Consider the following 27,694-nt stretch of genomic DNA (forward strand, 5'->3'; position numbering starts at 1 on the left):
CAGCAACTTCTGTAATAGTGCTAGGCGCAATCAGAGACTCAGTTTCCCACTGCCTTGGATTTGCTGGATGGGAAGGAGTTAATTTCCTCCCCGGGGATGGGCCAACCCAGGAGTCCTGGCTCCCAGTCCCCCCCCCCCTGCTTTCCCCACCAGGGCCCCCTGCCCCCAGACCCGGGAGAGAACCCAGGCATCCTGCTCCCCCCCCCCCCAGCTGGGAGAGAACCCAGGCATCCTGCTCCCTCCCCAGCCGGGAGAGAACCCAGGCATCCTGCTCCCCCCCCCCCCCCAGCTGGGAGAGAACCCAGGCGTCCTGCCTTCCCCCCAGCCGGGAGAGAACCCAGGCGTTCTGCCCCCCCCCCCCCAGCTGGGAGAGAACCCAGGCGTCCTGCCCCCTCCCCAGCCGGAGAGAACCCAGGCATCCTGCCCCCCCCCCCCGACCTGGGAGAAAACCCAGGCATCCTGCTCCCCTCCCCAGCTGGGAGAGAACCCAGGCGTCCTGCGTCCCCCCCCGACCTGGGAGAAAACCCAGGCATCCTGCTCCCCCCCCAAGCTGGGAGAGAACCCAGGCATCCTGCTCCCTCCCCAGCTGGGAGAGAACCCAGGCGTCCTGCTCCCCCCCCCCCCAGCCGGGAGAGAACCCAGGCATCCTGCCCCCCGCCCCCAGCCGGGAGAGAACCCAGGCGTCCTGCCCTCCCCCCAGCCGGGAGAGAACCCAGGCGTCCTGCCCCCCCCCCCAATCCGGGAGAGAACCCAGGCGTCCGGGCGGGCCGTACCTGGTGGTCCCGGCGGCTGCCGTACAACCCGTTGAGGTTGGCGTAGTGGCAGTTGTGGTACCACCAGGCCCCGCGGTAGGACACCGCGCAAGGGATCAGCAACCGGTTCGGGTCCCGGTCCCTCGTCGAGAAGACGCTGCCCGAGTGGTAGCTCAGCGCGTCGCCTGGGGGGGACTGGGGGTTAGGGGGGCATGGGGGGGACAGCACCCCTCCCCCATCCCCCCCAGGACACAGACACCCCATCCACTGAACCCCCCAAACATAGCAACTCCCCACTGTGCCCCCAGACCCCACCCATCCCCGGGACATGAACCCCCTGACATAGCAGCCCCCCGCTGTCCCCTATCCATCCCCCTGTGGCCCCCACAGCCCCTCGTCCTCTGCCCCCCAGCCAGCACCCTCATCTCCACCCCCACCTCCCTTTCGCTCTCCGTCTGCCCCCAGTGGCTCTCTCCCTGCCCCCCCCCCCCGGCCGCCCTGCGCCCCTCACCGGCCGTGCCGCGGTAGCTGCCGAGATGCAGGCGGTAATACTCGCTGGGGGGGTCCACCCGGAACCGCTGGTACTGGGCGAACACGGCCTCTGCGCCGGCCCGGAGATCCACCCGCAGCTCCTGCTCCCCCGCCGCCGTCAGCTGGTGCAGGGCGTCGTTACCTGGGGGCAGGACGCCTGGGTTCTCTCCACGCTCTGCCAGGGGGCAGCCCGGACTCCTGGGTTCTTCCCCAGCTCTGCGGGGGAGCGGGGGCTGGGGGATCGCAGGGCAGCCCGGGACGCCTGGGTTCTCTCCCTGCTCCGCCAGGGGAGGGGGTGGGGGGGACAGCCCGGACTCTTGGGTTCTTTCCCAGCTCGGGGAGGGGAGTGGGGGTTGGTGGGTTAGAGCAGGGGGAACTGGGAGCCAGGACTCCTGGGTTCTCTCCCGGCTCTGGGAGGGGAGTGGGGGCTAGTGGTAAGAGCGGGGGGGGGGGGGGGGCTGGAAGCCAGGACTCCTGGCTTCTCTCCCTGGCTCTGGGAGGGGAGTGGGCTGGTGGGTCAGAGCAGGGGGGGCTGGTAGCCAGGACTCCTGGGTTCTCTCCCCAGCTCTGGGAGGGGAGGGGGCTGGTGGGTCAGAGCAGGGGGGGCTGGGAGCCAGGACTCCTGGGTTCTCTCCCTGGCTCTGCAGGGGGAGGGGGTCTGGGGATGGCAGGGCCGCCCAGGACGCCTGGGTTCTCTCACTCACCCAGCCAGAACTCCTGGGACCGGTTCCCGAAGCCCTGGGCGTAGTCCTGCCAGTCGCGCCAGAAATCCGTCTTGCCGTTCATGCGACGCTGGAAGACCTGGGGGAGTTGGGGGGGGGGTCAGAGACAGACCCTCGGCCCCCCCCGCGCCCGCTGCCCCCTGGGGCAGGTCCCCCCCCCCCCGCCCTGCCCGGCCGCGCTGCCCCCCCGCGCCCCGCTGCCCCCTGGGGCAGGTTCCCCCCCCCGCCCTGCCCGGCCCCGCTGCCCCCCCGCGCCCCGCTGCCCCCTGGGGCAGGTTCCCCCCCTGCCCTGCCCCAGCCCCAGCCCCAGCCCCACACTCACCAGCCAGCCGCCCCCGTCGGTCTCCATGTCGCAGTACACCTGCAGGGGGCGCTGCCTGTCGCCCCCCAGGTAGATGGTCACCTCGCGGGAGGGGCCCGGCCCGTTCAGCTGCTCCTCCGCGCAGTCCCGGGGGAAGGGGTAGGTCAGCCAGACTGCCAGGAGAGGAGAGGAGGGCATGGAACCCAGGAGTCCGGGATCCCAGCCCCACCCCCTCCAACCACGAGCCCCCCCTCCCCTCCCCGAGCCAGGAGAGAGCCCAGGAGTCCTGGCTCCCAGCCCCCGCCCCCCGCTCCAACCACCAGCCCCCCCTCCCCTCTCAGAGCTGGGGAGAGAACCCAGGAGTTCTGGCTCCCAGCCCCCCCTGCTCTAACCCACCAGCCCCCACTCGTCTCCCAGAGCCGGGGAGAGAACCCAGGAGTCCTGGCTCCCAGCCTCCCCTGCTCTAACCCACCAGCCCCCACTCCCCTCCCAGAGCCAGGAGAGAACCCAGGAGTCCTGGCTCCCTGCCCCCCTGCTCTAACCCAGCAGCCCCCACTCCCCTCCCAGAGCTGGGGAGAGCCCAGGAGTCCTGGCTCCCAGCCCCCCCGAGCCAGGCTAGAACCCCGGCGTCCTGCGGCTCACCGGTGTTGAAGGAGGTGGCGATGGGGGTGCTGGGGCGGCCCCCCCGGATCGCCTGCACCCGGACCTGGTAGCGGCTGGACGGAGTCAGGTTACTCAGCTGGTGGGAGGCGGCGTCCGAGCCCAGGGGGATCTCCTGGGGGGAGAGGGAGTGAGTGGGGGGGGGGGGCAGGGAGCAGCCATGGGGCTGTGGGAGGAGTCTGGGGGGGGGACTTCTGGCTCCACAGACGGGGATGTGGCGGGAGCGGGGGGGAGGGCAAAGAGTGAGGAGGGGCATTGGGGGGGCTGAGTAGGTGGGGTGGGAGGGGGAGGTGTTGTAATGGGGGCTGGGGGGTGTAGGGGGTGGGGGGATGTAGCGGCTGGGGGCGGGGGTGGGGTTGGGGGGAGCAGGGCTGAGGGGGGGCTGGGCAGGAGGATATGGGGGAGAGGCTGGGGGGATGGGGGAGATGTTGTAATGGGGGCTGGGGGGTGTAGGGGGTGGGGGGATGTAGGGGCTGGGGGCGGGGTTGTGGGGAGCAGGGCTGGGGGGCTGGGCAGGAGGATACGGGGGGGGCTGGGGGGCTGGGGGAGATGTAATGGGGGCTGGGGGTCTGGGACAGGGGGATGTAGGGGCTGGAGGTGGGGTTGGGGGGAGCAGGGCTGGGGGGGCTGGGCAGGAGGATACGGGGGAGGGGCTGGGGGGATGGGGGATGGAGGTCTGGGACAGGGGGATGTAGGGGCTGGAGGTGGGGTTGGGGGGAGCAGGGCTGGGCAGGAGGATACGAGGGGGGTCTGGGGGGTCCCCGGTACCTGCGTTTGGCCGGCAGGCGTCTCGTAGCTCAGCAGGTAGCCGGCGGGGGGGACGCGGGGGGGAGTCCAGGAGAGCCGGGCGCTGCGGGGGGTCACCTCGGTGGCTTGCAGGTCCCGGGGGGCGTCCAGCCCTGGGGGAGGGGAGAGTGAAACAGAGACCCCCCCTGACCTCCCCCCTGCCCCATTCCCCTCCCCCCGTCGCTCCCTCTCCCTCCCCCCTCTGCTTCCCCAACCCTCCCTGTGACCCCCCTCCCCCTGCTGCCCCCCACTCCTTCCTCCTCCACTGCTTCCCCAACCCCTCCCCCTGCCGCCCCCCACTCCTTCCTCCTCCACTACTTCCCCAACCCCTCCCCGTGACCCCCTCCCCCTGCCGCCCCCACTCCTTCCTCCCCCTCCCTCCACTGCTTCCCCCACCCCTCCCCGTGACCCCCACCTCCTGCTGCCCCCACTCCTTCCTCCCCCCTCCCCCACTGCTTCCCCCACCCCTCCGTGACCCCCCTCCCCCTGCCGCCCCCACTCCTTCCTCCCCCCTCCCTCCACTGCTTCCCCCACCCCTCCCCGTGACCCCCACCTCCTGCTGCCCCCACTCCTTCCTCCCCCCTCCCCCACTGCTTCCCCCACCCCTCCGTGACCCCCCTCCCCCTGCCGCCCCCACTCCTTCCTCCCCCCTCCCTCCACTGCTTCCCCCACCCCTCCCCGTGACCCCCACCTCCTGCTGCCCCCACTCCTTCCTCCCCCCCCAACCTCCCTCCTCCCCCCACCCCCTTATCCCTGCCCCCCGTACCGGTGGTGAAAGTGGCGCTGGCGGGGGAGCTGCGGTTGCCCCCCGTCACCCCGTGGACGCTGACCAGATACTCGGTGTCGAGCCGCAGCCCGGACAGGGGGTGTTCGGCCCGGTCCCCGGGGAGCCGCAGCGTCACAGCGGGACCTGGGGGGAGAGCTGGGGTGAGGGGGGGCCGGGCTGAGCTGCCCTCCCGCGATGATGAGGTTGTGGGGGTGCCGGGGGGAGCCCAAAGGAGCCGGGCCGGGCGATGGGGGACCGGGCTGCAGGGACCCGACAGCCCAGCGCCCCGGAGACACCCGTGCCGGCCGCCCGGACCCAGGGCAGGCGGGTGAAGGACCCCAGGGACCCGGGTGCCAGGGGCGGAGCCACCCGCCGGGGGAGGGGAGTGACGCTCTGCCCCCGCACTCACCCTGGGGGGGCCCGTAGCTCAGCTCGTAGCTCTGGACGGGGGCCCGGGGCGGGCGCCAGCGCAGCAGGGCCGAGGTGTCGGCGACGTTGACGGCGCGCAGGTCCGAGGGGCCGTCGGGGACTGCGGAGAGAGTGCAGCGCGTCAGGGAGAGCAGCCCCCGTGAAGGGGACCCAGGCGTCCAGCTGGCGGGGGGGGGAAGGGAGGGGATCCAGGCATCTAGGGGAGTGGCAAGGGGACAGGACCCAGAGATCCCGGTGGCAGGATGTGGCACTGGCCCTGCATGGGAAGGGACGGGACTCAGGTGTCCGGCGCTGGCGCTGGGGCAGGGGAGGGGACCCGCGGCGGGCAAGGGACCCAGGTGTCTGGCTGGTGGCCCTGGGATAGGGGATGGGACCCAGGCGTCTGGTGCTGGCCCCGGGGCAGGGGAGGGGACCCAGGTTTCCGGCCGGTGGCCCTGGGGCAGGGGAGGGGACCCAGGCATCCAGCTGGTGGCCCCTGGGCAAGTGAGGGGACCCAGGTTTCCGGCCGGAGGCCCCGGGGCAGGGGAGGGGACCCAGGCATCCGGCCAGTGGCCCCGAGACAGGGGAGGGGACCCAGGCATCCAGCCCTTACCCGTGGTGACGTAGCCCACCAGCGGCTCGCTCTCCTCGAAGCCCCGCACGGCCATGACGCTCACCTCGTAGCTGGCCCCGGGGATCAGCCCCTCGAGCGTCGTCTGCAGCCGGGTGCCCTCGACCATGGTGCTCTGCGGCTCCCCTGGGGCGACAGTGGGTCAGGACGCGCTGGGGGCGGGGCCACGTGTCAGGGGTGGGGCCGGGGGAACTGTGCTGCAGGGGGTGGGGCCAGGGCACAGGGCCAGTAGGGGGCGCTGTTCTGCAGGCAGTTCTGGGGGGGGGGCTCTGGGGGTCTGTAGGGGGCATTTTGGGTGCTCAGTGCGGGGTGCTATGGGGGGGGCCACAGTGCTGCAGGGGCCAGCGTGGGGCGCTGTGGGGGGTCGGTTTGGGGCGCTGTGGGGGGCAGCAGCAGGCACTGTGGGGGGTCGGTTTGGGGCACTGGGGGGAGCAGGGGGCACTGTGGGGGACAGTGAGAGGTGCTGTGGGGGGTCAGATGGGGGACAGCAGGGGGTGCTGTGCGGGGCCAGTGAGGGACGCTGTGGGGGTCGGTTTGAGGTGCTGTGGGGGGCAGCGAGAGGCGCTGTGGGGGGTTGGTTTGGGGCATTGGGGGGAGCAGGGGGCGCTGTGGGGCACTTACCCCCGTGACGCAGCTGGAAGGACACCTTGTAGCGGTCGACGCGGGTGGACGGGGCCCCCCAGGTCACCCCCACCGAGGTCTCACGGACGTCGCTGAAGCGCAGGTCCCGGGGGCTCTCCAGCTCTGGGGAGACATGGGGGTCAAGGGGGACCCATGGGCCCTCAGCCGGAGCCAGCCGGGGGGCCCTTCCCAGCGTGGCCACTGGGGGGCAGCACCAGCCTGCGGAGCCCCGTCCCCCCCTCAGCTGGGGGGGGGGGGGGTTGAGACCCACCGAGGCACCCCATCACCCCCCCAGCATTCATCCAGCCGCCTGACCCTCCCTCCATCCTTCCATCCGTCCTGTCCCTTCCCCCTCCCCGCTCTGTAGCTCTGGCCTCCTGGCCTGGGAGAGGCCTTGGGCCCACCCAGCTGCCCAATTCCCCCCCCCCCCGCCCCTCTCACCAGGGATGGGGCGCTGGGCTGCGGGGACAGGCTGGGGGCAGCCGGGGGCATTAGGCTGCTGAGACGCGGGGGCAGCCGGGCTCGGGGCCGCAGAGAGAGGGCAGCAGGGGGCGCTGGGACGCGGGGACAGGCTGGGGGCAGCAGGGGGCGCTGGGACGCGGGGACAGGCTGGGGGCAGCAGGGGGCACTGGGCTGCGGGGACAAGGGGGCAGCAGGGGGCGCTGGGCTGCGGGGACAAGGGGGCAGCAGGGGGCGCTGGGACGCGGGGACAGGCTGGGGGGCAGCAGGGGGCGCTGGGACGCGGGGACAGGCTGGGGGCAGCAGGGGGCGCTGGGCTGCGGGGACAAGAGGGCAGCAGGGGGCGCTGGGACGCGGGGACAGGCTGGGGGGCAGCAGGGGGCGCTGGGACGCGGGGACAGGCTGGGGGGCAGCAGGGGGCGCTGGGACGCGGGGACAGGCTGGGGGCAGCAGGGGGCGCTGGGACGCGGGGACAGGCTGGGGGCAGCAGGGGGCGCTGGGACGAGGGGACAGGCTGGGGGGCAGCAGGGGGCGCTGGGACGCGGGGACAGGCTGGGGGAGCAGGGGGCGCTGGGACGCGGGGACAGGCTGGGGGCAGCAGGGGGCGCTGGGATGCGGGGACAGGCTGGGGGCAGCAGGGGGCGCTGGGCTGCGGGGACAAGGGGGCAGCAGGGGGCGCTGGGACGCGGGGACAGGCTGGGGGCAGCAGGGGGCGCTGGGACGCGGGGACAGGCTGGGGGCAGCAGGGGGCACTGGGACGCGGGGACAGGCTGGGCGCTGGGACGCGGGGACAGGCTGGGGGCAGCAGGGGGCATTAGGCTGCTGGGATGCGGGGGCAGCCGGGCTCGGGGCCGCAGAGAGGGGGCAGCAGGGGGCGCTGGGATGCGGGGACAGGCTGGGGGCAGTGGGGGCGCTGGGACGCGGGGACAGGCTGGGGGCAGTGGGGGCACTGGGACGCGGGGACAGGCTGGGGGCAGTGGGGGCACTGGGACGCGGGGACAGGCTGGGCGCTGGGACGCGGCGACAGGCTGGGGGCAGTGGGGGCGCTGGGACGCGGGGACAGGCTGGGGGCAGTGGGGGCGCTGGGACGCGGGGACAGGCTGGGGGCAGTGGGGGCGCTGGGACGCGGGGACAGGCTGGGGGCAGCAGGGGGCGCTGGGACGCGGGGACAGGCTGGGGGCAGTGGGGGCACTGGGACGCGGGGACAGGCTGGGGGCAGTGGGGGCACTGGGACGCGGGGACAGGCTGGGCGCTGGGACGCGGCGACAGGCTGGGGGCAGTGGGGGCGCTGGGCTGTGGGGACAAGGGGGCAGCAGGGGGCGCTGGGATGCGGGGACAGGCTGGGGGCAGTGGGGGCGCTGGGCTGCGGGGACAAGGGGGCAGCAGGGGGCGCTGGGACGTGGGGACAGGCTGGGGGCAGTGGGGCGCTGGGCTGCGGGGACAAGGGGGCAGCAGGGGGCGCTGGGACGTGGGGACAGGCTGGGGGCAGTGGGGCGCTGGGCTGCGGGGACAGGCTGGGGGCAGCAGGGGGCACTGGGACGCGGGGACAGGCTGGGCGCTGGGACGCGGGGACAGGCTGGGGGCAGTGGGGGCGCTGGGACGCGGCGACAGGCTGGGGGCAGTGGGGGCGCTGGGCTGCGGGGACAAGGGGGCAGCAGGGGGCGCTGGGATGCGGGGACAGGCTGGGGGCAGCAGGGGGCGCTGGGCTGCGGGGACAAGGGGGCAGCAGCGGACGCTGGGACGCGGGGACAGGCTGGGGGCAGCAGCGGACGCTGGGATGCGGGGACAAGGGGGTGTTGCGGATTGGGGGGGAGTTAGGGCCCTGCACCCCTCTTCCCGAGATTCACTGCGACTCTCAGCCAGCCAGTAAAGCAGAAGGTTTATTCAAGGACAGGAACACAGTCTCAAGCAGAGCGTGTAGGTACGACCAGACCCCCCCTCTCAATTAGGTCCCTCTGGGAGGTTCAGGGAGCTTAGACCCCAGCTTGGGGTTCCCTGCGTTGCACCACCCAGCCCCAACCGAAACTAAACTCCCAGCCCCTCCCGCTGCTCCTCTCCTTTGTTCAGTCTCCCGGGCAGAAGGTGTTAATTCTCCCCACCCCCGTTCCTGGCTCAGGTTACAGCTCAGGTAGCTCCCTTCAAGGGAAGTCCCACATCCCCACTGCAACCCCCCTGCAACATTCCCAGGTCAAATCTGCCCTGCTCCCTGCTCCGTCACATCTCTCCCCCCTTCGAGACTGAACTGAGCGGGGTCACTCTGACCAGTGACCTGGGGAAGTTCAGGGCTCCCTCTCCGGGACAACGCGTCCGCTATCAGGTTGTCACGTCCCTTCACATGGACCACGTCCATGTCATAATCCTGCAGGAGCAGGCTCCATCTCAGGAGCTTGGCGTTGGCTCCTTTCATCTGGTGCAGCCAGGTCAGGGGAGAGTGGTCGGTGTGCACGGTGAAGTGACGCCCAAAGAGATATGGCTCTAGTTTCTTGAGGGCCCACACCATGGCCAGGCATTCCTTCTCGATGGCCGCGTAGTTCTGCTCCCGGGGTAGTAACTTCTTGCTCAGGTACACGATGGGGTGTCTCTCCCCCTTTTCATCCTCCTGCATTAACACCGCCCCCAGTCCTGTGTCTGAGGCGTCGGTGAACACCATAAAGGGCTTGTCAAAGTCTGGGTTTGCCAGAACTGGGCCACTGACCAGAGCCTCCTTCAGCGCCCGGAGAGCCTCCTGGCACTCCTCGGTCCAGACCACTTTGTCTGGCTTCCCCTTCTTGCACAGCTCAGTGATGGGGGCGGCTATGGCGCTAAAGTGGGGCACGAACCTCCGATAGTACCCTGCCATCCCAATAAAGGCTTGGACCTGCTTTTTGGTTTGAGGAGCGGGCCAGTCTCTGATCACCTCCACTTTGGCTGGTTCCGGCTTTAGGCAGCCGCTTCCCACCCGGTGGCCTAGGTAGGATACCTCAGCCATCCCCACCTTGCACTTCTCCGGTTTTACGGTCAGCCCAGCCTTCTGGAGTCGGTCCAGCACTTGTCTAACCTGGGATATGTGGTCCTCCCAGGTCTGGCTAAAGACACAGATGTCATCGATATACGCCACGGCAAAACTCTCCATCCCCCTCAGTAGCTGATCCACCAGGCGCTGGAAGGTGGCCGGCGCTCCCTTGAGGCCGAAGGGCAGGGTCAGGAACTCATAGAGCCCCAGAGGGGTGACAAAGGCCGATTTCAGCCTGGCATCTGCATCCAGCGGCACTTGCCAATAGCCCTTTGTAAGATCCATGGTGGTAAGGTACCGAGCACCTCCCAGCTTGTCTAGGAGCTCGTCCGGCCTGGGCATGGGGTAGGCATCGGCTACAGTGATGGCATTGAGCTTCCGATAGTCCACACAGAACCGGATCGACCCGTCCTTTTTGGGGACCAGCACTACCGGCGAGGCCCAAGGGCTGGAAGACGGCTGGATCACCCCCAAAGCCAGCATGTCATTGACCTCTCTTTCCAGGTCCTGAGCAGTTTTCCCTGTGGCTCGGAAGGGGGAGCATTTTATAGGCGGGTGCGATCCTGTCTGCACCCGGTGGACAGTCAGATTAGTGCGTCCAGGCTGGTTGGAAAACAGCTGCTGGTACAGATGCAGCACCCCTCCGATCTCAGCTCGCTGGGCAAGGGTTAGCCGATCAGAGAGGGGAATTGCTTCCAGGGGGAAGCCAACTCTTGTCCCAGGGAATAGATCTACTAAAGGGTCATCTCCCTGCCCCTCCCACTGTCCACACACGGCCAACACCATATTCCCCCTGTCATAATATGGCTTCATCATATTCACATGGTACACCCGGTGGTGGTGTGCCCGGTTCGACAGCTCCACCACATAGTTTACCTCGTTTAGTTGCTTGACAACCTTGAAGGGCCCTTCCCAGGCGGCCTGGAGTTTGTTTTTCCTCACGGGGATGAGGACCATCACCTGATCCCCAGTGGCGAAGGCGCGGGCCCGTGCTGTGCGGTCATACCAGACCTTCTGCTTCCTCTGGGCTCTGGCCAGATTCTCCCTGGCCAGGCCCATGAGCTCGGCAAGTCGTTCCCGGAAGGTCAGGACATACTCCACCACCGACTCTCCGTCAGGAGTGGCCTTCCCCTCCCATTCGTCTCTCATCAGGTCAAGGGGCCCCCTTACCCGCCTTCCATATAGCAGTTCGAAAGGCGAAAACCCGGTAGACTCCTGGGGTACCTCCCTGTACGCAAACAGCAGGTGAGGTAAGTACTTGTCCCAGTCCTGCGGGTGCTGATTCATAAATGTTTTCAGCATCATTTTTAGCGTCCCATTGAACCTCTCCACCAGCCCGTTGGATTGGGGGTGATATGCTGAGGCCCAGTTGTGCCGGACCCCACATCTCTCCCACAAGCACCGGAGTAGGGCCGACATGAAGTTGGACCCTTGGTCCGTCAAGACTTCCTTGGGGAACCCCACTCGGCTGAAAATGGTCAGCAGCGCATCCGCCACAGTGTCTGCTTCAATGGACGATAAGGGCACTGCCTCGGGGTAGCGGGTGGCGAAATCTACCACCACCAGGATGTATTTCTTCCCAGACCGGGTCGTCTTGCTGAGAGGTCCCACTATGTCCATGGCCACCTTCTGGAAAGGCTCCTCTATGATGGGCAAAGGTCTCAATGCTGCCTTCCCCTTGTCCCGGGCCTTCCCCACCCTCTGGCAGGGGTCACAGGATCGGCAGTACTGCCGGACGTTGGTGAAGACCCCGGGCCAGTAAAAGTTCTGTAGCAGCCTCTGCCTGGTGCGCCGGATCCCCTGGTGCCCTGCGAGAGGGATGTCATGGGCCAGGTACAGTAGCTTGTGGCGAAACTTCTGGGGAACCACCAGCTGCCTCCTGATCCCCCACGACTCCACTTCCCCCGGGGGAGCCCACTCTCGGTAGAGGAACCCCTTCTCCCACAGGAACCTCTCCTTGCATCCTCTCCTCATGGTCTGTCCCACACTGAGGTCAGCCAGGCCCCTTAGCTTCCGCAGGGAGGGGTCCTTCTGCAACTCGGCCTGGAACTCGGCGGCTGAGGAAGGGATGGGGACCTGCTCCCTCTCGTCGGCTGGGTCGGAAGCCCCAGCCACCCCGCGGCCTGTAGTTGGGTGTTCCCTCCCCACCCGGGAAGGGTTCGGTGCCTCCGGTGGGACATCCTTCCCAAGGTCAGGGCGTAGTGCCCCTCGCCGGCTCTGGCTACGGGTCACGACTAAGGCGGTCTGGGGGCTGCTTGGCCAGTCCTCTAGGTCCCCCCCCATCAACACCTCAGTGGGCAAATGGTGGTGCACTCCCACGTCCTTGGGGCCCTCCTTGGCCCCCCATTTCAGGTGTACCCTCGCTACGGGAACCTTGAATGGGGTCCCGCCCACCCCGGTCAGGGTCAGGAAGGTGTTGGGCACCACCCGATCTGGGGCCACCACCTCGGGCCGGGCCAGTGTCACCTCTGCGCCCGTGTCCCAGTATCCATAAACTTTCTTCCCATCCACCTCCAGGGGAACAAGGCACTCGCTCCGCAGGGACAGCCCCGCGCCAACCCTGTAAACGGAGAACTTTGAATCCGGAGCATCTGGCCCCCCAGAGAAGCTGGCCGGGGGCCCTTCTCTCTCTTGAGCAGTTGATAAGCTGCCAGCCCCTCTTGCATGGGAAGCCTGCCCCTCGCCCGTCTGGGCCTCTACCAAGTTAACCCGGTGCGGGTTCGGTCTGCTCAGTCTGTCCTTGAGCTTGGGGCACTGGGCCCGAACGTGGCCTCTTCGGCCGCAGTAATAGCAGCTCAGGTCCCGTGGGTCCCCTCGAGCCGGTCGGTTGTCCCTGATGCTGGGCCTTCCCCGTGGGAGGGGATTCCCCATATTCCCCCTTTGGGAGGTCCCAGGGTGACTCTCTCTCTGCATCGCGGCGGGCCTGTTCCTTTGGGGCTCCTCCCTGCCACCCCCTGACCGGCTCTTTACAAACTCATCAGCCAGCTGCCCGGCGTGTCGCGGGTTCTCTGGCTTTCTGTCCACCAACCACAGCCTCAGGTCGGATGGGCACCGCTCATACAGTTGCTCCAGTACCAGCAGTTTAATCAGGTCCTCCTTCGTCTGGGCCCCACCAGCCCACTTGCTGGCGTATCTTTCCATGCGGACGGCTAGTTGCAGATATGAGATCTCAGGGGTTTTATCTTGACCCCGGAACCTTTCCCGGTACATCTCAGGAGTCAGCCCAAACTCTCGTAGCAGGGCCTTTTTGAATAGTTCGTAGTCCCCTTTCTCTGCCTCTCCCAGTTGGCGGTACAATGCCACGGATTTGGGGTCCAGTAAGGGGGTAAGGACCCGGAGTCTGTCCGCGGGATCCACCCGGTGCAGCTCGCAGGCCGTCTCAAAGGCCTCCAGGAAGTCATCCATGTCCTCCCCCTCCTTGTATGGGGCCATGATGCACTTATCAAAGCTCCGTGCAGTCCTGGGTCCCCCCTCACTCACCGCAGCCGGGGGTTCGCTGCCCCTCAGTCTCGCCAGTTCCAGTTCATGCTGTCTTTGTCTCTCATTCTCCTCCCGTTCGCGCTGATGCTGTCTCTCTTTCTCCTCCCGTTCACGCTGATGCTGTCTCTCATTCTCCTCCCGTTCATGCTGTCTCTGTCTCTCTTCACGCTGATGCTGTCTCTCTTCATGCTGTCTCTGTTGTTCACGATCCTCCAGCTCCCTCAGTTTTAGCTCTTTCTCCCATTCCAGCCAATTCCGCTCCCCGGATGCCGAACGTCGCCGGGGGGCTCCTCTGCTGGCCGGCGAGCTTCGCCGGGGGGACCCCCTGCTGGCCGGGGGGGTCACGGCGCCTTCGGTATCTGCTGGGCTCCTCCCCACCCTTCCCCTAGGCATAGGAAGGAGGGGTCTCGGGAAGCCCTCAGCAGCCGGCTGACCACTCCCAGCTGGGACAGACACTGGTGCCTGCGCTGCATTTGCCAGGCTGCTTCCCTGAGACACAGGGATCAGTTCATTCGCGCGATCTCCCTCCTCCAGCTGGGCAATGAGCTGTTCTTTGGTGAGCCTCCCAATGCGCAGCCGCCTCTGCTTGCACAGCTCCACCAGGTCGCTCTTAAGCCGCTTGGCGTACATCTTCCTGCTGGCCACTCACCGGCCTGTGTGCTCACAGCTCCCCACAGTTCCCAGGGGGACCCCTAGTGTGCCAGCCTTTCTCGAGGTCACCACCTCTCTGCCAGGGTCGAGCTGCAGACTCCTCCGCCCCTGGGACCACTCGCTGCGATCCCCCCGGGGGACCCTGTTACTGCAAAAGTCCTTCTCGCTGGTCACACACTCCCAGGGGTAATAACCGTCTCTCTCCCACTCTTCAGCAGGCCTGGTCCCCGTCAATCCCCCTTCGTTTTACTGCTCCCCAGTCACTTACTGCAGGAAGCGCCGTCCACGGGGTGCAGTAGATCCCACCGCTGCCACCAGTTGTTGCGGATTGGGGGGGAGTTAGGGCCCTGCACCCCTCTTCCCGAGATTCACTGCGACTCTCAGCCAGCCAGTAAAGCAGAAGGTTTATTCAAGGACAGGAACACAGTCTCAAGCAGAGCGTGTAGGTACGACCAGACCCCCCCTCTCAATTAGGTCCCTCTGGGAGGTTCAGGGAGCTTAGACCCCAGCTTGGGGTTCCCTGCGTTGCACCACCCAGCCCCAACCGAAACTAAACTCCCAGCCCCTCCCGCTGCTCCTCTCCTTTGTTCAGTCTCCCGGGCAGAAGGTGTTAATTCTCCCCACCCCCGTTCCTGGCTCAGGTTACAGCTCAGGTAGCTCCCTTCAAGGGAAGTCCCACATCCCCACTGCAACCCCCCTGCAACATTCCCAGGTCAAATCTGCCCTGCTCCCTGCTCCGTCACAGGGGGCAGCAGGGGGCACTGGGACGAGGGGACAGGCTGGGGGCAGCAGGGGACGCTGGGATGCGGGGACAAGGGGGCAGCAGGGGGCACTGGGACGAGGGGACAGGCTGGGGGCAGCAGGGGGCGCTGGGATGCGGGGACAAGGGGGCAGCAGGGGGCACTGGGACGAGGGGACAGGCTGGGGGCAGTGGGGGCGCTGGGCTGCGGGGACAAGGGGGCAGCAGGGGGCATTGGGACGCGGGGACAGGCTGGGGGGCAGCAGGGGGCGCTGGGACGCGGGGACAGGCTGGGCGCTGGGCTGCGGGGACAGGCTGGGGGCAGCAGGGGGCGCTGGGACGCGGGGACAGGCTGGGCGCTGGGCTGCGGGGACAAGGGGGCAGCAGGGGGCGCTGGGACGTGGGGACAGGCTGGGGCAGTGGGGCGCTGGGCTGCGGGGACAAGGGGGCAGCAGGGGGCGCTGGGACGACGGGGCAGGCTGGGGGCAGCAGGGGGCACTGGGACGCGGGGACAAGGGGGCAGCAGGGGGCGCTGGGCTGCGGGGACAGGCTGGGGGCAGTGGGGGCGCTGGGCTGCGGGGACAAGGGGGCAGCAGGGGGCGCTGGGACGTGGGGACAGGCTGGGGGCAGTGGGGCGCTGGGCTGCAGGGACGAGGGGGTCAGCCGGGCTCTGTGCCCCAGTGGGCCCCGCCCAGCCCAGCGGGGGCCGTACCGAGGCTGCTGGTCCGCGCGGCCCCGTGGACGTTGGCCGTCTCCTCGCCCTGCCGCAGGCCGTACACCGCCAGGCCGTATTCGGTGTCGGGCCGCAGCCCCCGCAGCACAGACGAACGCTGGGCCCCCGGCACTGGCACCTCCTGGGTGGGCGCCGGCCCCAGCCCAGGCCCCCGGTCCGCGGCCCGGTACCGGATGAGGAAGGTGTCGAAGTCGCCCTCGGGCGCGTCCCAGCGCAGCCGCAGGGAGGTGGGGGTCACCTCGGAGACGAGCAGCTGGTCCAGCCGGGCGGGCGTCACGCTGGAGGCTTCCGGGAAGGCTGCGGGGGCAGGAGGGGGGTCAGGCTCCCGCAAGGGCAGGACGGGGTTAATTGTCCCTGGGGGAGATGGCGTGGCGGGGCCAGGCAAGAATGGGTTAATTCTATCCCGTCATGCACCTGGTCGGAAGCCAGGCACTGACCCGGGGCCCTGGGAGCAGGTTAGTTAATTTTGTCCCATGGGGCTCTGGCGTAGAGTGGAAAGGGTTAACTGCCGGGGGGACGGACCGACGGAGGGGGGACAGGAATCGGGGGTCAGGAGCAGGGGGCACAGGGGTGAGGCCCAGCAGAGAAGGGCCTGTCCCCACAGCTCGTCAGTGGCGCAATGGGATCGTTAGCCCCATGTTACAGGTGGGGAAACTGAGGCATGGGGTGGGTATTGTGCTTCTTGCATGGTCACCCGGAAGGTCAGAGGCGGAGCCAGGGAGAGAACCCAGGAGTCCTGGCTCCCAGCCCCCCCTGCTCTAATCCACCAGCCCCCACTCCCCTCCCAGCGCCAGGGAGAGAACCCAGGAGTCCTGGCTCCCAGTCCCCCCATCTCTAACCCACCAGCCCCCACTCCCCTCCCAGCGCCAGGGAGAGAACTCAGGAGTCCTGGCTCCCAGCCCCCCCTGCTCTAACCCACCAGCCCCCACTCCCCTCCCAGAGCCAGGGAGAGAACCCAGGAGTCCTGGCTCCCAGCCTCCCCGCTCTAACCCACCAGCCCCCACTCCCCTCCCAGAGCTGGGGACAGAACCCAGGAGTCCGGGCTCCCAGCTGGGCTGCGGAGGGAAGACCTGCGGAAGGAAGGGGGCTGGTAGAATCCAGCCGGGTGCCCCCAGGCTGTCGAGGGGCCCTGGCCGGCCGGCCCCCCGGCGCTGACCTGTGACGACGTCGGTGGAGACGGGGCCGAGGTGCTTGTGGCCGGAGATGCCGTAGAGGTTGAACTGGTACTTGCGGGAGGGCAGCAGGTCGGAGACAACGAGCGTGCGGGATCCCCCGTCCACGGGCAGCGCCTGGGGTTTGCCGTCCGCGTCCCGGTACTGGAGGAGGAAGGAGTCGAAGGCCCCGGCCTGGATGGTCCAGGAGAGGCGCACGGAGTCTTTGGTGACCTCGGAGGTTGAGAGCTCCCCCAGCTTGGGCTGCGTGGCACCTTCCTCCTCCTCCTCCTCCTCGTCTTCCTCCTCCAGCCGGCCTGGGGAGAGGGGAGCAGCTCAGACCCTGCCCGGACCCCACGTCTCCAGAACCCGCCCCGTTCCGAATCGGGACGAAAGTTGCCAAACGTTGGTAAATGCCCCAAGGGCCAGGCTCTTTGCAGGTGGCTTGGCTGCTGCTGGGACGCGCCAGACCCCACCGGCTCTGGGGCCGTGGCGCCGGCAGGAGGGTGGATCAGAGCCAATCGCGGCCGGCGGCATGGAGCAGGGAGGGGAATTAGCCGGCCGGACAATCCCGACAGGCCAGGCCGGACTCTCCGTCCCTGGCTCACGTGAAACCCACCCGGGCTGTTTCTGGAAGAGCTCGCGCTGGGCCAGGGCGAGGGCCAGCGCTACGCGGCTCAGACCGGGATCCCGGGTCCCTTCGCCAAGCCCGGTTCCCGGCCAGCGCCTCGAGAGGCGAATCGGCATCTTCCCGACGCAAAGCGCGTCCCTCGGCCCCTGCCCCTGCCCCACGAGGCACAGAGACGGAGAGAAGGGGGCGATTCTATTCCATCATGCACCTGCCGAGGGGGGGACGGCGGGAGGAGAGAGGGGGAATTCCCCAGCGCTGACCTGTGACGGCGTCGGTGGAGACGGGGCCGAGGCGCTTGCGGCCGGAGATGCCGTAGAGGTTGAACTTGTATCTGTGGGAGGGGGCCAGGTTGGTGACGGTGAAGGTGCGGGATCCCCCGTCCACGGGCAGCACCTGGGGGTTGCCGTCTGCATCCCGATACTGGAGGATGAAGGAGTCGAAGGTCCCCTCCTCCACGGACCAGGACAGGTCGAGGGAGTCGTGGGTGCTGTCGGAGGCCGAGAGCGGCCCCAGGCGAAGCTGTATCCTGGGTCCCTCATCCCGCGGCGCTGCGGTTGGAACAGAGGGGGAGGGTTAAGGGTGAGGTAACCGCATGTGGGGGAAACAGAGGCAGCTTCCCCCACTGCCAAGTGATGGGCTTAGGCTCTCTGCAAACTCAGGCAGTGTCACCTTTGAGGTCCAGGGCAAGTGGCCCCTCAAGTGACTGATGGAGACAAGATCCCTCGGATGTGGCCTCTGGTGCCGTGATTGCACCAAGCAAAGTGATGTGGAAGAGGGTGGCTGGGAGTGAAGGAACGTGGAAGGGGCCCTGGCAGAGGAGGGGCCAGACAGAGGAGTGGTGGGAAGAGAGGAGGAGTGAAAAAAAGAAAAGAAGGGGCAAAGGGAGACAAGGAGGGAAGGAAGAAGGATCCCTGAGGAGGAAACGCTGCGCAGGGCTGGGAGAAGCAGGGGTGTGGGAAGGCAGTGGCAAAGCAAAGCACTGGGGGGCGGGGGTCCTGGGAAAGACTTGGTGGAGGAAGGAGGCAGGCATTGGATGAGACCCTCCCCCGGCAGCTGCTGACCTGTGACGGCGTCGGTGGAGACGGGGCCGAGGCGCTTGCGGCCGGAGATGCCGTAGAGGTTGAACTTGTATCTGTGGGACGGGGCCAGGTTGGTTACGGTGACTGTGCGGGATCCCCCGTCCACGGGCAGCGCCTGGGGTTTGCCCTCCGCGTCCTTGTACTGGAGGAGGAAGGAGTCGAAGGTACCCTCCTCCACGGTCCAGGAGAGCAGGGTGGAGTCGTGGGTGATGTCGGAGGCCGAGAGCTCCCCCAGGCTGGGATGGGTGGCGGGTTCCTCCTTCTGCAGCGCTGCGGCTGGAACAGAGAGAGGGGGGTGAAGAACACGGCCGGGGTGGGGGGCAGCTCGCCAGGTCCTTGGGGGGCAGGTAATTCCTAGCCAGAGGGGATCTGCAGAGAGGAATAGTGGGGGGGGGGGGGGTAGAGAGCCCCAGGGACCGGCCCCAGGACAGTGACGGATCCTGCTGCCGGGAAGGAGAGCTGGGGACAGACAGATGGACGGGGCATGTCTGCAAAGAGGATCCCACATTCCCAGGTTCCCACGGCCACCTGCCTCCGTGGAGGGGTCGGCCCAGAGCAACAAACCTCAGTGAGAGCTGAGCTGAGACGGGAGGAGACGGGGGAAGGAAGAACAAACGAGAGAGAAAGAGAAGGGGGTGAACCAAAACCACCAACATCAATGGAAAGATCCCCAGTGACACCCATCCAGCCCCAGAAACGCCCATTCCACCGTCTTCATACGCTCCCCGCGGTCATCCATCACCCATGGCGAGCCACATCCATCTACCAGGCATCCATGACCTTACCCAGCATAGCCCTTGTACCTCCCCCTGCAAAAGGGTTCCCAGACACACACACGTCTGCCATGCATCCCTCCAAACACCCATCCAGTTCTGTAAACTCCATCCATCCTCATCCCCATCCATCCATGTATCCGTCCGCTCCATCCCCATCCCCATCCCCATCCATCCATCTCCTTATCCATCCTCCATGTATCCGTCCGCTCCATCCCCATCCCCATCCGCATCCATCCATCTCTCCATCCGCTCCATCCCCGTCCATCCCCATCCACGTCTGTTCATCTCCTCATCCATCCATCTCTCCATCCGCTCCATCCCCATCCAGATCCATCCATCTCCTTATCCATCCATCCGCAAACACATCCATCCATCTTCTTATCCATCCATCCCCATAAGCATCCATTCGTCTCTCCATCCCCACCCCATCCATCCATGTATCCGTCCGCTCCATCCCCATCCCCATCCATTCATCTCCTTATCCATCTATCCGCCATCCATCTCCTTCTCCATCCCCATACACAGCCATTAATCAGTCTATCCATCCATGAGATCCCCTCCCTCCCTCCCTCCATCCATCCCCACCGATTTCCATACACAGACATCCATCTATCTATCTATTCATGCATTCATCCATGCACCCCATACACATAGATCCATCTCTCTGTCTGTCTATCCACCCATCCATCCCCATCCAAACTCCTCTATCTATAGAATGGCCGGTAGACAGGTCATGGTGGTTGGAGTCTGGGAAGCGCCTGGCGGCTGCTGTCCCAACCCCACTGCAAATCAAAGGGGGTGGGAGGGGAAGGGGCTGGCACCCCGGGAGCAGCGCTGACCTGTGGTGGCGTCGGTGGAGACGGGGCCGAGGCGCTTGCGGCCGGAGATGCCATAGAGGTTGAACTTGTATCTGCGGGACGGGGCCAGGTTGGTTACTGTGACTGTGCGAGATCCCCCGTCCACGGGCAGCGCCTGGGGTTTGCCCTCCGCGTCCTTGTACTGGAGGATGAAAGAGTCGAAGGTCCCCTCCTCCACGGTCCAGGAGAGGAGGGTGGAGTTGTGGGTCACACCGGAGGCTGAAAGTTTCCCCAGGCGTAGCTGCGTCCCGGCTCCCTTGTCCCGCGGTACCGCGGCTGGAACAGAGAGAGGGGCACGGTGTGTGGGAACGCCTGGACAGGCAAATAGAGGCAGCCCCTGCCTGCTGGAGCAACGGGCGCAGGCTCTCTGCAGACCCAGGCAGCGTAGCCCTGGGATCGGAGCAGGAGGGCCACCCCGGTGGTCTGGGACTGATGGAGTAGAAGACGTAGTGGGAGCAAAGCCCTCCGACACTGAGTTCCTCAGGGAAAGGGGCAGAGACGTGGCTCGTGGAGCAGGGTAGGTGTGGGGGGGGGGGGGAAGGAAGGAGCGATGGGTGGGGTGTGGGAAAGGGACAAAGAAGTAGCAGGAAAGGGGTGGGAGCAGATTTGTTTGACCCTCCCCCTCTCCCTCCCCCTCCCGAGGGGCTTCCCAGCTCCTGGAGCCCCAGACCGAGTCTCTGGGGGCCCTGCCCAACGGACGGCAGCTAACCCCGAGCCCAGCCCCAGGCCTGGTGTGGGGTGGGCACAGAGGGACTGGCCGCCCCTGCTGGGCTCTGGGGAGGCGGCTGCGTGGGGCAGGTGACCTGGACTGGCAGCCCGGGGGCAGGGCCCAGCCAGCGAGGGGACGGGCGGGCGCTACCCTGGGGGGCTCCGGCTCGGGGGCTGCAGACGCAGGTGGGCTCAGGGGTCCCTGCTGCGCCCCACGGGCCCCGGAGGGGTTGGTTCTGCTCTGAGACGCCAGGTTCTCAGACGCGGCAGCTCCAGCCCCGCGGTGACCAGCGTCCCACGGAGAGGGCGCCGGCCCGGCCCGGACAAGAGCCAGCGAGCCCCAGGGGCCAGCGAGCGGGGGCCAGGCAGGAGCGGACCCTGCCCCCTGGGGGATTATGGGGGGACCCTGGTTTGAGACGGTCAAAGCCACCAGGCAGCAGCGCCAGTCTCAGGGCCCCCAGCGAGTCCGTGAACATGCGGAGGTGGAAACTGGCTCCGTTCTCCACCTGTCCTATGTGTTAACCTGACCACACTGCAAAGCAAAGGGGGTGGGAGGGGAAGGGGAAAGCCACTGACCTGTGACGGCGTCGGTGGAGACGGGGCCGAGGCGCTTGCGGCCGGAGACGCCGTAGAGGTTGAACTTGTATCTGTGGGAGGGGGCCAGGTTGGTTACGATGAACGTGCGGGATCCCCCGTCCACGGGCAGCGACTGGGGCTTGCTCTCCGCGTCCCGGTACTGCAGGAGGAAGGAGTCAAAGGTCCCCTCTGTGGTCCAGGAGAGCAGGGTGGAGTTGTGGGTGACGTCTGAGGCCGAGAGCTCCCCCAGGCTGGGATGGGCAGTGGGTACCTCCTTCCGTGGTGCTGCAGCTGGAACAGAGGGGGTGTGTGTGAAGGGGGCGGCTGGAGTCAGGGGTGGGTTGCCGGGTCCTTGGCGGGGGGGCTACTAATTCCTAGCCAGAGGGGATCTGCAGAGAGGATTAGCAGGGGAGGGTGCAGGGAGCCCCAGGGACCAGCCCCAGGACATAGCCGGATCCTGCTGCCGGGAAGAAGAGCTGGGGACAGACAGACGGACGGGGAATGTCTGCAAAGAGGATCCCACATTCCCGGTTCCCCGCGGTCACCCCGCCCCGTGGAGAGGTCGGCCCAGAGTGACCGGCACAAACCTCGGTGAGAGTTGAGCTGAGACGGGAGGAGTGAGGGGGAAGGAAGAACAAACAAGAGAGAAAGAGAAGGGGGTGAAACAAACCCTCCAATATCAATGGAAAAATCCCCATTGACACCCATCCAGCTCCAGACACTCCTCCAAACATCCCTCCATCCTCATACGCACCCATTCATCTATCCGTCCATCCATAACTATCCCCTCCATCCAGATCGATGCCCATAGACAGCCATCCATCCATCCATCCATCCATCCATCCATCCATCCATCCCCATAGACATCCATTCATCCCCACCGATCCCCATTCAGAGCCATCCATCTATCTATTCGTTCATTGATCCATGCACCCCATGCACATCGATCCATCTGTCTAGCCACCCATCCAAACTCCTCCACCCCTGGAATGGCCGGTAGACGGGTTGTAGAGGTTGGAATCTGGGAAGTGTCTTCCCAGGAAGGTCCCGACTGGCAGCTGCTGTCCCCACCCACTGGAAAGCAAAGGGGGTGGGAGGGGAAGGAGATGGCACCCACGGGAAAAGCCGCTGACCTGTGACAGTGTCGGTGGAGATGGGGCCGAGGCGCTTGTGGCCAGAGACACCGTAGAGGTTGAACTTGTATCTGTGGGAGGGGGCCAGGTTGGTTACGATGAACGTGCGGGAACCCCCGTCCATGGGCAGCTCCTGGGGTTTGCCCTCCGCGTCCTTGTATTGGAGGAGGAAGGAGTCGAAGGTCCCTTCCACAGTCCAGGAGAGCAGGATGGAGTCATGGGTGACGTTGGAGGCTGAGAGCTCCCCAAGGCTGGGCTGGGGGGTGGGTTCCTCCTGCGGCACCGCGACTGGAACAGAGAGATGGGGGTGAAGAGCGTGGCCAGGGTGGGGGCATGTCTGGAAACAGGATCCCACATTCCCGGGTTCCCCACAGACATCCTGCCTCCCTGTAGGGGTCGGCCCATAGTGACGGGCGCAAACCTTGGTGAGAGCTGAGCTGAGACGGGAGGAGAGAGGGGGAACGAAGAACAAACAAGAGAAAAAGAGAAGGAGGTGGATCAAAGCCATGAACGTCAATGGAAAGCTCTCCAGTCACACCCATCCAGCCCCAGACACGCCCATTCCACCGTCTTCATACGCTCCCCCATCCATCGATCACCCATGCACAGCTACATCCATCTATCCAGGCATCCATGACCTTACCCAGCATAGCCCTTGTACCTCCCACTGCAAAAGGGTTCCCAGACACGCTCATGTCTGCCATGCATCCCCCCAAACACCCATCCAGTTCTGTAAACTCCATCCATCCCCATCCGCATCCACTCATCTCCTTATCCATCCATCCCCATCCCCATCCATCCATCTACTTATCCATCCATCCCCATCCGCATCCATTCATCTCCTTATCCATCCATCCCCATCCGCATCCATCCATCTACTTATCCATCCATCCCCATCCCTCCATCTCCTTATCTATCCATCCCCTTCCGCATCCATTCATCTATCCATCTGCTCCATCCCCATCCATCTCCTTATCCATCCATCCCCATACACATCCATCCACCTCCTTATCCATCCATCCCCATCCGCATCCACTCATCTCCTTATCCATCCATCCCCATCCCCATCCATCCATCTCCTTATCCATCCACCGCCATACACATCCATCCATCTCTCCATCCACTCCATCCCCATACACATCCATCCATCTCCTTATCCATCCATCCCCATACACATCCACTCATCTCCTTATCCATCCATCCCCATACACATCCACTCTTATCTTTATCCATCCATCCCCATACACATCCATCCATCCCCATACACATCCATCCATCTCCTTATCCATCCATCCCCATCCCCATCCACTCATCTCCGTATCCATCCATCCCCATCCCCATCCATCCATCTCCTTATCCATCCATCCCCATCCACATCCATCCATCTCCTTATCCATCCATCCCCATCCGCATCCATCCATCTATCCATCTGCTCCATCCCCATCCATCTCCTTATCCATCCATCCCCATCCACATCCATCCATCTCCTTATCCATCCATCCCCATCCGCATCCATTCATCTATCCATCTGCTCCATCCCCATCCATCTCCTTATCCATCCATCCCCATCCCCATCCACTCATCTCCGTATCCATCCATCCCCATCCCCATCCATCCATCTCCTTATCCATCCATCCCCATCCCCATCCATCCATCTCCTTATCCATCCATCCCCATACACATCCATCCATCCCCATCCGCATCCATTCATCTATCCATCTGCTCCATCCCCATCCATCTCCTTATCCATCCATCCCCATCCATCCATCTCCTTATCCATCCATCCCCATCCCCATCCATTCATCTCCTTATCCATCCACCGCCATACACATCCATCCATCTCCTTAACCATCCATCCCCATCCGCATCCACTCATCTCCTTATCCATCCATCCCCATCCACATCCACTCATCTCCTTATCCATCCATCCCCATACACGTAGAATCATAGAATATCAGAGTTGGAAGGGACCTCAAGAGGTCATCTAGTCCAACCCCCTGCTCAAAGCAGGACCAATTCCCAGCTAAATCATCCCAGCCAGGGCTTTGTCACATCCATCCATCTCCTTATCCATCCATCCCCATCCATCCATCTCCTTATCCATCCATCCCCATCCCCATCCATCCATCTCCTTATCCATCCATCCCCATAACACATCCATCCATCTCCTTATCCACCCATCCCCATCCATCCATCTCCTTATCCATCCATCCCCATCCACATCCATCCATCTCCTTATCCATCCATCCCCTTCCACATCCATTCATCTATCTATCAATCCATGACCATCAATCCATCCATCTCCTTATCCATCCATCCCCATCCGCATCCATCCATCTCCTTATCAATCCATCCCCATCCGCATCCATTCATCTATCAATCCATGACCATCGATCCATCCATTCCCATCCATACCAGTAGACATCCATGCGTCTCCTCATCCATATATCCATCCATTCCTCTCCATAGACATCCGTTCATCCATCCATCCCTCCATCCATCCATCCATCCACCCCCACCGACAGCCTTCCATCTACCTATCCATTCATCCATGACCATCCCCATGCATCCATCCCCACTGATCCCTATAGAAAGTCATCCATGTATCTTTTCATTCATTCATTCATTCATCTACCCCATACTCATCTATCTAGTCATTCAATCTGCTTCACACACTGTCTGTCTGTCAATCCCCCCATACACTTCCATCCACACTCCTCTATCTGTTGAATGGCCGGCAGACAGGTCATGGAGGTTGGGATATGGGAAGCATCTTCCCAGGAAGGTCCCCGCTGGTGGCTGCTGTCCTCACCCACTGCAAATCAAAGGGAGCGGGAGGGGAAGGGGCCGGAACCCCGGAAGACGCGCTGACCTGTGGTGGCGTCGGTGGAGACGGGGCCGAGGCGCTTGCGGCCGGAGATGCCGTAGAGGTTGAACTTGTATCTGCGGGACGGGGCCAGGTTGGTTACTGTGACTGTGCGGGATCCCCCGTCCACGGTCTGTGCCTGGGGTTTGCCCTCCGCGTCCTTGTACTGGAGGAGGAAGGAGTCGAAGTCCCCGGCCTGGACGGTCCAGGAGAGCAGGATGGAGTCGTGGGTGAAGTCAGAGGCCGAGAGCACCCCCAGACTGGACTCGGGGGCGGGTTCCTCCTTCCGCCGCGCTGCGGTGGGAACAGAGAGAGGGGGGTGAAGGGTGCGGCCAGGGTGGGGGGAGGCTCACTGGATCCTTGGGAAGCCGGAATATTCCCAGTGACAGGGGATCTGCAGAGAGGATTAGTGGGGGGAGGGTGCAGGGAGCCTCAGGGACTGGTCCCAGGACACAGCCAAATCCTGACCCTGGAAAGGAGAGGTGGGGACAGACAGACGGACGGGGCATGTCTGCAAAGAGGATCCCACATTCCTGGGTTCCCCTCAGCCACCCCGCCTCCATGGAGGGGTCGGCCAAGAGTGACCGGCACAAACCACGGGCACAGCTGAGTTGAGACGGGAGGAGAGGGGGGAAGAGAAGAACGAGAAAAAAGAGAAGGGGGTGAATCAAACCCTCCAACATCAATGGAAAGATCCCCATTGACACCCAACCAGCCCTATACACATGCCTCCATTCCCATCATCCATTTTCATTCATATCCATCCGCCTTCATTAATACCCAGTGTCTACCCATCCCTTCCCACACATCCTTCTACCAGTCATTCATCCCACACACCCATCCTTCCATCTTTTCAACCACATCCATCCTTCTACTCATCCATCTATCATTCCATCCATTCTCCGATACAGCCCTCCATCCCCATTCATCCATCCTTCTACCCTTCCATCTATCATTCCATCCGTTCCCGGAAACAGCCCTCCATCCCCATTCATCCATCCTTCTACTCATCCATTGATCATTCCATCCATTCCCAGATACAGCCCTCCATCCATCCACATGCATCTATCCATCCGCTCCATCCCCATCCATTTGCATCCCCATCCATCCATCTCCTTATGCATCCATCCCCATACACATCCATCCATCTCCTTATTCATCCATCCCCATCCGCATCCATTCATCTCTCCATCCGCTCCATCCCCATCCATCGCCAAACACATCCATCCATCTCCTTATCCATCCACTCCATCCCCAAACACATCCATCCATCCGCTCCATCCCCATTCATCCATCTCCTTATGCATCCACCCCATACACATCCATTCATCTCTCCATCCGCTCCATCCCCATCTATCGCCATACACATCCATCCATCTCCTTATCCATCCATCCCCACACATCCATCCATCTCCGCACCCATCCATCCCCATCCATCCATCCATCTCCACACCCATCCATCCCCATCCACATCAATCCATCTCCCTATCCATCCATCCGAATCCACATCCATTAATCTCTCCATCCGCTCCATCCCCATCCGCATCCATCCATCTCATTATCCATCCACCCCCATACGTATCCATTCATCTATCCATCCGCTCCATCCCCATCCATCCACATCCCCATCCACCCATCTCCTTATCCATCCATCCCCATCCATCCATCTCCTTATCCATCCATCCCCATACACATCCACTCCATCTATACATACACTCCATCCCTGTCCATCCCCATACACATCCACCGATCTCCTTATCCATCCATCCCCATACACATCTATACGTCGCCTTCTCCATCCATCCCCATACACATCCATCCATCCATCCATCTATCCATCCGCTCCATCCCCATCCATTCATCTTCTTATCCATCCATCCGCCATCCATCTCCTTCTCCATCCCCATACACAGCCATTAATCAGTCTATCCATCCATGAGATCCCCTCCCTCCCTCCATCCATCCATCCCCACCAATTTCCATACACAGACATCCATCTATCTATCTATTCATGCATTCATCCATGCACCCCATACACATAGATCCATCTCTCTGTCTGTCTATCCACCCATCCATCCCCATCCAAACTCCTCTATCTATAGAATGGCCGGTAGACAGGTCATGGTGGTTGGAGTCTGGGAAGCGCCTGGCGGCTGCTGTCCCAACCCCACTGCAAATCAAAGGGGGCGGGAGGGGAAGGGGCTGGCACCCCGGGAGCAGCGCTGACCTGTGGTGGCGTCGGTGGAGACGGGGCCGAGGCGCTTGCGGCCGGAGATGCCATAGAGGTTGAACTTGTATCTGCGGGACGGGGCCAGGTTGGTTACTGTGACTGTGCGGGATCCCCCGTCCACGGGCAGCGCCTGGGGTTTGCCCTCCGCGTCCTTGTACTGGAGGATGAAAGAGTCGAAGGTCCCCTCCTCCACGGTCCAGGAGAGGAGGGTGGAGTTGTGGGTCACACCGGAGGCTGAAAGTTTCCCCAGGCGTAGCTGCGTCCCGGCTCCCTTGTCCCGCGGTACCGCGGCTGGAACAGAGAGAGGGGCACGGTGTGTGGGAACGCCTGGACAGGCAAACAGAGGCAGCCCCTGCCTGCTGGAGCAACGGGCGCAGGCTCTCTGCAGACCCAGGCAGCGTAGTCCTGGGATCGGAGCAGGAGGGCCACCCCGGTGGGGTGGGACTGATGGAGTA

At 64.7% G+C, this 27,694-nt stretch overlaps 1 protein-coding gene across 1 annotated transcript in view; it reads right to left on the minus strand.

Moving 5' to 3' along the window:
- LOC135974831 (tenascin-X-like) overlaps nt 1–27,694 on the minus strand; it is a 69,120-nt gene that overhangs the window by 1,107 nt on the left and 40,319 nt on the right. The window contains 19 exon segments of the mRNA XM_065563855.1: nt 719–937; nt 1,264–1,425; nt 1,988–2,084; nt 2,328–2,479; nt 2,949–3,081; nt 3,735–3,865; nt 4,519–4,662; nt 4,928–5,047; nt 5,540–5,683; nt 6,179–6,301; nt 15,212–15,529; nt 16,389–16,700; nt 17,275–17,562; nt 18,076–18,369; nt 19,709–20,002; nt 21,011–21,301; nt 22,144–22,431; nt 25,016–25,303; nt 27,237–27,530. Coding sequence (XP_065419927.1) covers nt 719–937; nt 1,264–1,425; nt 1,988–2,084; nt 2,328–2,479; nt 2,949–3,081; nt 3,735–3,865; nt 4,519–4,662; nt 4,928–5,047; nt 5,540–5,683; nt 6,179–6,301; nt 15,212–15,529; nt 16,389–16,700; nt 17,275–17,562; nt 18,076–18,369; nt 19,709–20,002; nt 21,011–21,301; nt 22,144–22,431; nt 25,016–25,303; nt 27,237–27,530 — 4,092 coding nt within the window.

This window comes from Chrysemys picta, chromosome 12, assembly GCF_011386835.1.
Source record: "Chrysemys picta bellii isolate R12L10 chromosome 12, ASM1138683v2, whole genome shotgun sequence".
Classification (NCBI taxonomy): Eukaryota; Metazoa; Chordata; order Testudines; family Emydidae; genus Chrysemys; species Chrysemys picta.